Below are 12007 nucleotides of genomic sequence, written 5' to 3'. Positions count from 1 at the left end.
CCCAGTCAAAGGAACAAACATACACTTCAACTGAGATACAGGAATTTAAACAACTAATGCTAAATCAATTCAAAAAGTTTAGAGAAGATATTGCAAAAGAGATAGAGGCTGTAAAGGAAGCACTGGGCATGTATATGGCAGAAATCAAAAGTTCAAAAAAACAACTACTAGAGTCTATGGAAATGAAAGGCACAACACAAGAGATGAAAGACACAATGGAAACATAGAACAGCAGATCTAAAGAGGCAGAAGAAAACACTCAGGAACTGGAGAACAAAACACCTGAAAGCCTACACGCAAAGGAGCAGATGGAGAAAAGAATGAAAAAATATGAGCAGCGTCTCTGGGAACTCAAGGATGAAACAAAGTGCAATAATGTACGTATCATTGGTGTCCCAGAAGGAGAAGAGAAGGGAAAGGGGGCAGAAGCAATAATAGAGGAAATAATTAATGAAAATTTCCCATCTCTTATGAAAGACATAAAATTACAGATCCAAGAAGCGCAGCGTACTCCAAACAGAAGAGATATGAATAGGCCTACGCCAAGACACTTAATAATCAGATTATCAAATGTCAAAGACAAAGAGAGAATCCTGAAAGCAGCAAGAGAAAAGCGATCCATCACATACAAAGGAAGCTTAATAAGACTATGTGCAGATCTCTCAGCAGAAACCATGGAGGCAAGAAGGAAGTGGTGTGATATATTTAAGATACTGAAAGAGAAAAACTGCCAACCAAGAATCCTGTATCCAGCAAAGCTGTCCTTCAAATATGAGGGAGAGCTCAAAATATTTTCTGACAAACAGACAATGAGAGACTTTGTGAACAAGACACCTGTCCTACAGGAAATACTAAAGGGAGCACTACAGGGTGATAGAAGACAGGAGTGCGTGGTTTGGAACACAATTTTGGGAGACGGTAGCACAACAATGTAAGTACACTGAACAAAGGTAACTATGAATACAGTTGAGAGAGGAAGGTGGGGAGCATGTGAGACACCACAAGAAAGGAGGAAAGATTAACGACTGGGACTGTGTAACTTGGTGAAATCTAGAGTATTCAACAATTGTGATAAAATGTACAAATATGTTCTTTTACGAGGGAGAACAAGCAAATGTCAAACTTGCAAGGTGTTAAAAATGGGGAGGCATTGAGGGAGGGATGCAATCAGCATAAACTAGAGACTGTAACTAATAGAATCATTGTATTATGCTTCCTTTAATGTAACAAAGGTGATATACCAAGGTGAATGCAGATAAGAGGGGGTGATAGGGAAGGCATGTTAGACACTTGACATTGGTGGTATTGTCTGATTCTTTATTCTACTTTGATTTAAGGTTATTTTTCCTTTTGCTGCTTCCTAGCTGTCATTTTTTTTTCCTCTTTCTTTTGCCTCTCTACCTTCTTTGACTCTCCCTCCTGCCTTGTGGAAGAAATGTAGATGCTCTTATATAGATAGTGGTGAAGGTGGTGAACACATAAATGTATGACCATGCAGACAACCATCAATTATTTACTTGGGATGGAATGTATGGTGAGTGAACAAAACCGTATTAAAAAAAAATGGGTTGATGACAAAACCTCGAGGGCAATATACTGAGTGAAATAAGCCAGACACATTAGGACAATTATTGCAGGGTCTCACTGATAGGAACTAATTATAATATGTAAACTCATAGACATGAAATGTAAGGCACCAAGATACAGGACGTGGCTTAAGAATGGGGAGTGGTTGCTTAGTATGAGCAGAATGTTCAACTAGGACGAACTTAAATGTTTGGAAATAAACAGAGGTGTAGGTAGCAAGATGTGAGAATAACTAACAGCGCTGAATGGCATGTGAATGAGGTGGAAACAGGAAGCTCAGAGTCATATATGTCACCAGAAGGAAAGTTGGAGGTCAAAAGATGGGAATGTATAAAACTGAATCCTATGGTGGGCAATGTCCATGATCAACTGTACAAATACTAGAAATCACTTCCATGAACCAGAACAAATGTATGACAATACAATTAGAAGTTAATAATGGAGGGGCATATAGGGAAGAACTATATACCTATTACAAACTATATACTACAGCTAGCAGTATTTCAACATTTTTTCATAAACAGTAACAAATGTACTATATCAATACTACGAGTCAACAATTGAGGGGGGTTGGTTAGGGATAGGGGAGGGTTAGAGTTTCCTTGTCTTTTTTTCTTTTTTCATCTTTCACTTTATTTGTTGTCTGGAGTAATGAAAAGTTTCTAAAAATTGAACAAAAATTAAGTGTGATGGATGCACAGCTTTATGAGGGTACCCAGGGGCAAGTGATTATACACTTTGGATCTTTGGATAATTGTATGGTATCTGAACAATCTCAATAAAAATGAAAAATAAATAAATAAATAAATAAATAAATAAATAAATAAATAAAATAAAAAATTTAAAAAGAGGGATATGGGATTCTTGGTGGTGGTGGTGGTTGTGCCAGTTTGGATGTATTATGTCCCCTAAAATGCCATGTTCTTTAATGTAGTCTTGTGGGGGCAGACATATTAATGTTGATTAGGTTGAAATCCTTTGAGTGAGTGTTTCCATGGAGATGTAACTCAATCAACTGTGGGAGAAACATTTGATTGAATTACTTCCATGGAGATATGAACCCCACCCATTCTGGGTAGGTCTTGATTTAATCACTGGAGTCCTATAAAAGAGTTCACAAACAGAAGAACTCAGAGCAGTTGCAGCTTAGAGAGACATTTTGGAGAATGGCATTTTGAAACACAACCTAGGAGCAAGCAGACGCCAGCCATGTGCCTTCCCAGCTAACAGAGGTTTTGCCAGGTGCCATCGGTGTTCTTCAGTGAAGGTACCCTACTGTTGATGCCTATGTTTGGACATATGCATGGCCATAAGACTGTAACTTTGTAACCAAATAAACCCCCTTTATAAAAGCCAATCCATTTCTCATATTTTGCATTCTGGCAGCATTAGAAAACCAGAACAGTGGTGTTGTCTGAAAACTTAAAGAAAAAATAAAAACACAAAACACTGAAATCATACAATGTATCTTGTCTGACCAAAATGAAATGAAGGTGGAAATCAATAACAGAGGGAGAAATGGAAAATTAATAAATATGTGGAAATTAAACAAGGTACTCTTAAACAACCAGTTGGTTAAAGAGGAAATTACAAGGGAAATTAGGAAATGTCTTGAGGCAAAAGAAAATGCAAATATACAAAAACTTTTAAGATGCAGCAAAGGCAGTGTCGAGAGGGAAATTTATTGCTCTAAATGCTCACATTAAACAAGAAGACTGCAAATCAGAGACATAACCTCAAAACTGAAAGAACTAGAAAAAGAAACACAAATTAAACCCAAAGTGAGCAGGAGGAAGGAAATAACAGAGATCAGAGTGGTGACTAATGAAACAGAATTATTCACAAAAAAGATGGAAGCAACCCAGGTGCACAATGACCACTGAATGGATAAACAAAATGCAGTAGATACACAAAATGGAATATTCAGCCATAAAAAGAAATGACGTTCTGATACAGGCAACAATATGGATGAACCTTGAAGACAACACGTTTAGTAAAATAAGCCAGACACAAAAGGACAGACATTGTATGATCTTACTGCTATGAAATAATTATAATAAAGCCATTTCATACAGTCAGAATATAGAATATAGGTTACCAGGGGATGGAAGGGGGAATAGAGGGTTAGGCTTAGAATGTAGAGTTTCTATGTGGGATGATGGAAAAAGTTTTGGTAATGAATGGTGGTGATGGTAGCACTACACTGTTATCGTAACAGCACTGAATTATATTTCTGATGCAGTTAAAAGGGGAAATTTTAGGTTGCATATGTTTCTAGAATAAAAATTAAAATATAAAAATATATAAATCTAAACTAGAATTAATAATTAGAAAGGAGGTAAACCTATACATACATGAAATATCAAATATTTTTGTAAACATCTATGTTAATAATTTTGAAAACGGAATAACCAATGATTTCCTAAGACAATATAAATGATCAAAATTGATTCAAGAAGAGATAAAAACCTAAACAGATGGAGACTGTGATGGTTTGAAGGTGTTATGTACCCAAAAAAGGCCATGTTCTTTTAATCCATTCCTCTGGGTGCAGACCTATTGTGGGTGGGACCTTTTGGTTAGGTTATTTCAACTGAAATGTGACCCAGCCCATTCAAGATGGGTCAATCTGTTTAATGGAGTCCTTTATGAGAGGATAAAATACAGAAGAAGCCCAGAGAGTTCAGAGAAACACCCAGAGAAGTTTGGAGAGAAAAGCCCCAGAGAAGCTAAGAGAGGACCCAGAGAAGCTGAGAGGAAGCCACTGAAGCCAGAAGCTGGGAGGAGTGAAACCTTGGAGAGAAGGACCAGCAGATACTGCCATGTGCCTTCCCATGTGACAGAGGTGTCCTGGATGCCAGTGGCCTGTCTTGAGAGTACAGGAATCATCCTGTTGATGCCTTAATTGAGATATCTTCATGGCCTTAGAACTGTATATTTTAAGTTAATAAATCTCCATTGTAAAAGCCACCCCATTTCTTGTATACTGCATTCCAGCAGCTTTAGCAAACTGAAACAGACACCATGTAAGAAACTGAGAAATTTTACAAAGAGCTATCCCCATAATAGGGCTACCTCCAGAATACATCCTATAAGAATCTTTCAAGTCTTCCAGGAACAGATAATTCAGTGATAGTACTTGAACTGCTACAGAAAATAGAAAATAAAGGGAACAGCTCCCCAATTCTTCGAAGATGCTAGCATTCACTTATACCAAATTAGGACAAGACATACAAAATAAAAAATAAATTAAAATTAAAATGTACAGACCAATCACACTTAAAATTATTGCCAATACTTAAAATATTGGCAAATAAAATAAAGTACATTTAAATGTGAATACAACTTGGCCAAGAGGGGTTCATTCCAGGAAATCGATTAATATTATTCATTTTATAAGTCAAATAGATAAAGAAAAAACAAGATGATCAAAATGGATTCCACTAAGACATTCAATAAAATTTGCCATACATTACTGATTGGTAAGAAAAAAAAAAACACAGCCTATATTTATTCCTATTTTTGGCATCCATAAAGATGTAACAATAGAGGTTTCCCCATTAAAGTCAAGATTAAAGGCAGAATGGGCATTATTGCCACTCTTATTGGGGTTTACTCTGGAAGTGCTGGTGTAAGCAATTGGACACAGGTATGACATAAGAGATAAATATTGAAGAGGAGGGAGCAAAATTATTTTCAGATAATATATTCATATACCTAAAAATCTTTTAACAATAACCAATAGAATATCCATTAGAACATAAGAAAGTTTAATAAAGTGGCCAGATTTTTAAAAGATCAAATCATTTTAAAAAGACAATAAAGATAATAAGGAGGAAAATATGATAAGGAAAAAACTATTGGCAAGAGCCTTAAAATAACAAGAATAAGCATAAAATATATAAAGTGATACAAAGTAAAACATAGAACTCTACAAGGACATACAAGAAGGTTTTTATAAATAGTGTATGCCTGGATCAGAAGGTTAAAATTATAAATAAGTTAATTCATCCAAAAATTTTAAGATTTAATTTTATTGAGAAATACCAAAGGACTATCTTTTTAATAGAAAAAAACTCTACAAAATAATTCTGAGGTTCCAGAGAATATATAAATATGGGATGATAGCCAATATAACTTTTTAAGAGTATCAAGAAGAGAGTGGACCACTTAAAATTAAAATGCAATAGTAATGAAAAGTAATTTGGCACTCATAGAACTAGATCAGTCAAATAGAATGGAAATTCAGAAATATACACTCCATGGGAATTTGGATTTTATAAAGGTGGCATATCAAAGCAGTGGTGTTAAAAATGATATATTATTTATCAGCGATATTAGGAACAACCATCTTCTTAAAAACTGGTTTTATGGATCTAATTCATGTACAATAAACAGACATATATACCCATGAATCCACTACCACCCACAATCAAGACACGGAACATTTCTATCTTTCCCCAAAGTTTTCTCATACCCACAAGATTGGATTTTGAAAAAGATCAAAATTAAGCTGAATCCTTACCTCACTCTTGACATCAAATGCATTTCAAAAGGGTAAAACTAATTGGAGAAATCAAGAATGGGAGGGAAAGCACTTCTGAGAATGACATAAAACTCAGGACAAAGGATTAATAAATCTGATTATATCCAACTTTCAAATTTTCTGAATAACACACAATACCATAAGCAAAATCAAAGATTCAACAGACTAGAATAATTATTTTCAACACAAATAACATGTTCTGGTTTGCTAATGCTGCTGGAATGCAAAATATGAGAAATGGATTGGCTTTCATAAAGGGGGTTTATTTGGTTACAAAGTTACAGTCTTATGGCCATGCACATGTCCAAACAAAGGCATCAACAGTAGGGTACCTTCACTGAAGAACACCGATGGCGTCTGGAAAACCTCTGTTAGCTGGGAAGGCACGTGACTGGCATCTGCTTGCTCCTAGGTTGCATTTCAAAATGGTGTTCTCCAAAGTGTCTCTCTAAGCTGCAGCTGCTCTGAGGTTCTTCTGTTTGTGAACTCTTTTATAGGACTCCAGTGATTAAATCAAGACCCACCCCATGGGTGGGGTCCATATCTCCATGGAAATAATCCAAACTGTTCGCTCATGGCTGTTTGAGTCACATCTCCATGGAAACACTCAATCAAAGGATTCCAACCTAATCAACACTAATACATCTGCCCCCACAAGACTGCATCAAAGAACATGGCATTTGGGGGGACATAATACATCCAAACTGGCACATAACAAAAAGCACAATCTTAAAATACGTAAATATCCTACAAGTCAGGAAGAAAAAAGACGAACATTCTATTAGAATATCCACAGGGAAAGTGAACAGGCAATTCACAGGGGGAAAAAAAAGTACAGACTAAGATTTATAAACTGTCCAAAGTACTATTTTTATTTAAAGTTGTTGTGAATATCTGCAGAAGAGAGATGGTGAGTTTTAATAACCATTTCAGAAACTATAAAGTGTTCTGGCCATGAAGGTTTTGAGAATGACCAGACCTAGGATCTAGACAGGCAGTTCAAGAATTTATTGTAAATTCAAATAGGTTTGAAACAATTCAAATATTTATTACTTTATTAGAAGAGCTTCACGATCCTCTATACCATCCAGGCATTCTTCATAATTTTGTAAAAATGGTTATCATGATTCTTGACATCAATACAAACATAGGTTAATTACTTACATGGTGTTTTAGTTTTCTAGCTGCTAAAACAAATACCATACAATGGGTTAGTTTAACAACAGAAATTTACTGGTTTCAGAGGTAGAAGGCTTACTTCCTCCCCAGTCAGTATCTTATGGCTGGCTGGAAATTATTGGGGTTCCTTGACTTTTCCGTCACATGGCAGCACACATGGCTTTCTCTTCCAGGTTCTATTGAGGCTTCCAGCTTCCTGCTTCCCCTGTGGCTTCTCCTTATCCAACTTCCTTTGTTCATAAGGACTTCAGCCATATTGGATTAATGCCCACCTTCATTCAAATTTGGGCATACTTTAATGAAGAACATTTTCAAAGTTCCTATTTGCAATGGGTTCACACCCACAGGACTAGGGGTTGGGACCTACATATGCCATTTGTGGGGTACATGATTCAATCCACAACACGTGGGTAATAAAATAATTTGACAATACATCAGTATTTCTTCCTAATGCCTAATTTTTTTTCATTCTAAACATTTTAACTTACCTTTTTACCAGGAGAGGAGGGTTTAAAAGGGGCTGCAAGTGTTTCTTTCTTCTCTGTTTTGTGAATTGGTGGTAAAGGTTTCTCAGAGAAATAAGGATTACTGTCAAAATATTCCCTTGGATAAAGATTTAACTTGAAAGGTGACCCTTTAACTAAACGATGATGAGTTTCATTCTCTGTCTGTAAATTAAGAGTTTGAAATTGTATAGCATAAATAACTCAAATCGTAAGAAAAGTAACTTACTGTCATCTTTTAAATTTTAATATAATCATCTAGAATCTTTAATATATACTCCTGGGTTTACTTTTTAAAAATATTCCTTTCTTAAAGTTCTCTTTTAATGATAGAAATTATATGACTATCTAACATAAACATATACAACCACGATTATTCATTTGGATATAAATTTATTTGTTGTATAGAGACCTATTTCTTACCTAAACAAGTCTACATAACACATGCACAGTGTGGTATAGTAAACAAAAGATTCATCTTAAGATCAAACCCTAGTTCTTTCCTCTTTTTTTTAGCATTTCTCACGGATTCTTGGGAAATTACCCTTTTAGTGTCACATTTTCTTCAACTATAAATGAGAATGATAATCTCTCCCTGCCCCCCCCAAAGCTATTATGAAGATTAAAATAGATTATGTATAAAAAGAGCCTCGCATATGGTAGGCCTTCAATAAATATCAAGTTTTACTTCTAAGAAAAGGAATACTTAATTTTGACTCCAAGACAAGCTATCTAGTGTTGAAGCAAAACAAAGGTCATTTTTCCCTGCCACATTGCAATCTTTTAAATGGGACAAAGTGCTAAGTATAACAATTTATAGCTGTTAATAAAGAAAACAAAATTCATGTTATGAAATAAATTATAAAAGACAGCCATAAATTGAATATTAGTATTTTCCCCTTTTTCCAAATCTAAAATCTAGTATTTCATTATCCAACAACTGAACTGAAAAAATTTGGTATCTGAAACTTAAAATAATTAATCGAGGAAAGACTGATTTTCATTCCTAGGAACAATGAGAAAGCATTTTTAGAACTTTTCACTCTTTATGGCTTTTCCTCCTGCTTTTGCTTGTCTTCCTTTCTCCACCTGTAGGAAATTCACCCATTCTTGACAATTTACCCCCCTTCTTCCACATTACGACAATGGTACTGATAATTTAATTATCCATTTATCATTTTTGGAGAATATTTCCAAATTTTAGTTTTTATGGGAATCACTTGATAGTTTATTTAAATTACAATATACCAAGCTCTACCCTCAGAGATATCGAATTCTTTTAGTCTACTGTATGGCCCATTACTCTGCAATTTTAAAGTCATTCCAGGTGATTCTGATGCAGGCTATGAGAAGACCACATTTTCAGGATCACCAGAGACAGTATGGTCACTTTTTACTGGAAGAATATTGCATTTGTTTTAACATCCCCTTCCCCAAAGTACTCTGTTAAGTACTGATCAGCATGTGTGGGGGGGGGGGGAGGGGAGGGATGACTCCAAGACAAGAAATAACCACCTGAAAGGATTAGAGGTAACAGTGCCCAGCTCTCACACAGTGTTGGGAATAGTACTGGTTGCCATCAGCAGTGCTAGAAAACTTCATGATTCATAGGACATTGTGTGGAGTACACAGATAGGTCTTTATCAGTATTGGAAAATAACTAGCCCTAGATTGAGCATTGTTCCCATCCCAGCTAACAAATCTTAAAAGTAAGACCTGAAAAGATCAGACTGTCTCCAAGGAATTAAACTGCATACCAGAACAAAGCCCAAGAATATAACAATACAAAAATATACAGCACCTAACAAGATAAAATTAACAATACCTGACACCTAATCAAAAATTATCAGTATAGAGGCTGACAAAGATGGTGGCATAAGATGCTCCAGGGTGCCATTCCCACAAAGAATCTTTGACCACCTAGTAAAGACTGGCAGCGCCATATTCCTCAATACTCCAGAAAACAGTTAAAGGATTGCAGTAACTGAGGGAGTGCTAAACCATGAAAATGAAGCTTTAAAAATGGTAGAAGAAGTTCCTGGCAAAATTTCTGGACCTTTCCCTACCCCTCCCTAGAACACAGTGCTGATTTCTCATGAGAAACTATGGAGACAAGAAGGCAATGGGTTGAAAAACTTAAAGTGCTGAAAGAAAACAAATACCCAACCCAGAATTTTGTATCTGGCAAGCCTGTCTTTCAAAATTGAGGGAGAGATTAAGACATTCCCAACTAAACGAAAGCTGAAGATGATCAACACCATGTGATCTGCTCTATAAGAAATGCTAAAGGGAACTATTCAGACTGAAAGGAAAGGGCACTAGATCGAGAACTAAAATGGCATAAAGAAATAAAGAGTCTACTGCAGGTAATAATGTGGGTAGTTATAAATGGCAGTATTATTGTATTTCTTGGTATGTAACTCCACTGTTTACTTCTCACAGGTTCTCAAATGCAAATGCATAAAAGGAAATGGCGGGAGAAACCAAGATGGCAGCTAGGTGAGACAGGCCTAAGAAACACCTCCGTGGAAAACACTAGATAAGGACCAGAGAGTGACCCAGAATACCAGTTACAGTGATGTGCCAGCTGGACGAGCTCTGCTAGTTCCCAGGGGCTGTATACTTGGTGAAACTGGGAGTCTGCATTCTGAAACGAGTGAGTAAGCTGGCTGGAAGTCCCGCAGCTGCGTGGCGATCCGGGGAAGCCAGGGTTTGGCATCTGGAGACCAACGGGATCTTTTAATTAAAAAAAAGGGGGGGGAACCCAGGAGCGGCTGCAGGTGCGATCATGGGAAACAAGCAGCAAAACACAGCAAGAGGGGGCTGGCCCGGCCCCTCGGTGTCTGGCTTGGAAGACAGCCCGCTGCAGATATCCTGGGGGCCGGGGGAATGGAGCGGAGAGCCAGAAGCTGAAAGAATCCCTGCGGCTAGCAGCTCGCTCCTGGCAGAGCTGGATAAACTCCTGCCTGGGGCCGTACCCACAGCCCAGAGCCCCACCAGTTGTCCCAGAGCTGGGAAGGAGGAACTGTGCAAAGAGTGGGGCGTGGAGACGCCCCGTTCGGCCATTTTTGCATAAGACTGAAAGCGAGCCGGCTTGGCCCGGCAGCCCAGGGCTTCCCTTGAGGGACGGCGCGCACTGATGACGTAGCACGGCATTCCCTCAGCAGAGGTCCTGGAGGAGCGCAGCTGGACGGGGGGAACCGCTCGGAAATCCCAGGGACACTATGCCAAGTCCGGTGGTTTGTGGGACAGCAAGAGAGAGGGGCTGGGACTGAAATGAAATGAAGGCTTGGACTCTTGTGGCAGCCTTGAATCTCCGGGAACCGGGGGGATTAGAATATTGAGGCTGTCCTTCCTCCCTGACCACCCGTACGAGTGCCCCGCATTCAGGGCAGACAGCTCCAGCAATACACCCAGGCTGAGTTCTACGGCTGGACCCCACAAGAATCATTTCCCCAATCACTGCGGGGACAAGGTGGAGAACTGACTTGAGAGCTATAGGTGACTCACAGATGCCATCTGCTGGTTAGTTAGAGAACGTATATGTCACCAACAGTGTTTCTGAAAAATTAGATAGGTTTTTTTTTACAAATTAAAAGAACCCTGTCAAGCAGAGCAAATGCCAAGAGGCCAAAAACAACAGAAAATCTCAATGCATATGATAAAACCAGACGATATGGAGAATCCAACTCCAAACACACAAATCAAGTTATAAGAAGAAACAAAGTTCCTCGCAGAATTAATCAAAGAAATACAATCAAGGAACGAAAACATGGCAAAGGATTTAAAGGACATCAAGAAGACCATGGCCCAGGATATAAGCTACATAAAGAAGACCCTAGAAGAGCGTAAAGAAGACATTTCAAGAGTAAATAAAAAAATAGAAGATCTTATGGAAATAAAAGAAACTGTTGGCCAAATTAAAAAGACCCTGGATATTCACAATACAAGACTAGAGGAAGCTGAACAACATCTCCGTGTCCTAGAAGTCCACAGAACAGAAAATGAAAGAACAAAAGAAAGAATGGAGAAAAAAATCGAAAAAATTGAAATGGATCTCAGGGACACGATAGATAAAATAAAACTTCCAAACTTAAGACTCATTGGTGTCCCAGAAGGGGAAGAGAAGGGTAAAGGTCTAGAAAGAGTATTCAAAGAAATTGTTGGGGAAAACTTCCCCAACCTTCTACAC

General features: G+C 37.6%; 1 protein-coding gene across 5 annotated transcripts in view; it reads right to left on the bottom strand.

Annotated features, from left to right (window-relative positions):
• C3H4orf47 (chromosome 3 C4orf47 homolog) overlaps positions 1–12007 on the bottom strand; it is a 49625-nt gene that overhangs the window by 15671 nt on the left and 21947 nt on the right. For 4 of the 5 annotated variants that reach the window (XM_037831122.1, XM_037831121.1, XM_037831123.1 and 1 more), the window contains one exon: positions 7801–7980. The exons of the other annotated variant lie outside the window; for it this stretch is intronic. In XM_037831122.1, the coding sequence (XP_037687050.1) occupies positions 7801–7980 (180 nt within the window). The remainder of the gene's footprint in view (positions 1–7800; positions 7981–12007) is intronic. 5 annotated transcript variants of the gene reach the window in all.

This window comes from Choloepus didactylus, chromosome 3, assembly GCF_015220235.1.
Source record: "Choloepus didactylus isolate mChoDid1 chromosome 3, mChoDid1.pri, whole genome shotgun sequence".
Classification (NCBI taxonomy): Eukaryota; Metazoa; Chordata; class Mammalia; order Pilosa; family Megalonychidae; genus Choloepus; species Choloepus didactylus.
Note: the sequence above shows the minus strand (reverse complement) of the source record. Positions and strands in the feature narration are given on the sequence as shown.